We start from the raw sequence: 1,769 nt of genomic DNA, 5'->3' as shown, positions 1-1,769 counted from the left end.
ATGCATATATACAAACACATGCACTTACACATACATTATACACTTACAAATACACACACACGTACACATTATACAAGCGCAGCCCACATGGAAACAACATTAAACGTACATTTTTCAATGGCTTTCTGGTGGGCAGCTAAGAAGTACACTACAGTGAAAAATCGAATAGCAAAAGTTATTGTAATATTATCATCATATTAAAGATTAAACGTAAGAAGGGAAGACCAAAGATGACATCGAGGCGAGTGGTATAAGCGGAAATTGAAAAAGCGGGGACATCATGGAAACAGAAAAGGATGCTCAGGACAGGCTTCGCTGGAGCAATGCTGTTGATGGCTTGTGCTCCACTGGGAGTTAAAAATGGCGTTAGAGAGAGAGATTAAAGACTGCTCAGGCTTCGCACACGTTTCATCTTACTCAATACTTCTCAACGTGGGTTCGGTATTCTCCACTAGTGGGTCATTTTTGTACTTTTAATGGGCCGTGGCCCGGATCACAGGAGTATTGATAATTTAGAATAATTGCCTCACTTGAAAATGCATCTGAATACCTGTAGGTGGATGATACAAAAATAGTGTCCTCCCAAAATTTCTAATAAAGTGTAAGCAGGGGGCTGCTGTGGTCCAAAAGTACGGTGTCCGCCTTGTATTCTATAGGTCCCGGGGTTCGAAACCTTACAGTGACGGAAAATAATTCCTTCTTTGAAACTTTCTCCTTTTATCTCCTTTTCAGCATTCCAATCATCTTCTGTCGTCCACTTTCTTCCCCCCCCCTCCCCTTTACCAAAAAAAAAAAATCTCCTCGGGGCTCAAGAGTCATTGACAAGCACTATAATATTCTAACCTGAGCATGTCTTGGTAGCTGTATTTCTTCCCAGCCCATCCAGCACCGGAATTTGTCAGTTTTGTCGGGTCCAAACATTTGTCTACGCTGTGCTGAAAAATATACATAATAACCACAATAACAATAAAGCCAACAAATCAGTAGATTACATCCATATAAGAAGTGGGGAGAGGGGGGGGGGTTGAAGAAAACGACCCAAAAAATGTTATAAAGATCAAAATACAGGTAAGAACAAGACAAATGGAAACGATATATTTGAAACATACTCGTAAGAACAAGACAAAAGGAAATGATATTTAAAACACACTCGTGTAAGCAACAAATATATGTGAAGCGGGCTGACAAAATGAATTACTTCTCGGATTCAAACCTTAAGGAAATAGATACATCACGCTTATAAGTGAAGTTTTAACAATTTATAAGTATGAAATAATAAAAGACAGGTTATAATTAAAGAATATAGCATCAATAGAAAATCTACAAATTTGACCGTAATTTCGATTTTTGGCCAATATAATGAAGTAACTCATTTTGTCAGAATGCCTCACATATTATTGTGTGTAAAACAAAGTATTTAAGAAAAAAAAGTACCTCCCCGGCGGGGAATCGAACCCCGGTCTCCCGCGTGACAGGCGGGGATACTTACCACTATACTACCGAGGACACGTTTGGATCAGAAGATTTCTGCTAAATAACAGTATCTGGTAACAGCTGTATCAAGATAAAGTTTCAGGCAATTTGTTGCATATAGAGGATTTCTTGTTTATTATTTTTTTGGGGGGTAATATTATTATGTACGTTTACGTCTCCAGCGACACAGTAGGCTTCAACGCTGCCGGTCTGTGCCAACCCAGTCGTTTTTTTTTTGTGAGTGTGTGTGTTTGTGTGTGTGCGTGTGTGTGTGTGTGTGCGTGTGCGTGTGTGTG

At 39.4% G+C, this 1,769-nt stretch overlaps 1 protein-coding gene and 1 non-coding gene across 2 annotated transcripts in view; both read right to left on the bottom strand.

Annotated features, from left to right (window-relative positions):
* The window catches only part of LOC106011394 (mannan endo-1,4-beta-mannosidase), a 23,277-nt gene that overhangs the window by 2,593 nt on the left and 18,915 nt on the right, over window positions 1-1,769 (bottom strand). Inside the window, exon 6 of the mRNA XM_035968988.1 lies at window positions 822-935. Coding sequence (XP_035824881.1) covers window positions 822-935 — 114 coding nt within the window. The remainder of the gene's footprint in view (window positions 1-821; window positions 936-1,769) is intronic.
* Window positions 1,435-1,506, bottom strand: TRNAD-GUC. The gene has a single exon. It is a non-coding gene; the product is annotated as a tRNA-Asp (tRNA).

The sequence above is a fragment of the Aplysia californica genome, unplaced genomic scaffold (assembly GCF_000002075.1).
Source record: "Aplysia californica isolate F4 #8 unplaced genomic scaffold, AplCal3.0 scaffold00103, whole genome shotgun sequence".
Lineage (NCBI taxonomy): Eukaryota > Metazoa > Mollusca > Gastropoda > Aplysiida > Aplysiidae > Aplysia > Aplysia californica.
Note: the sequence above shows the minus strand (reverse complement) of the source record. Positions and strands in the feature narration are given on the sequence as shown.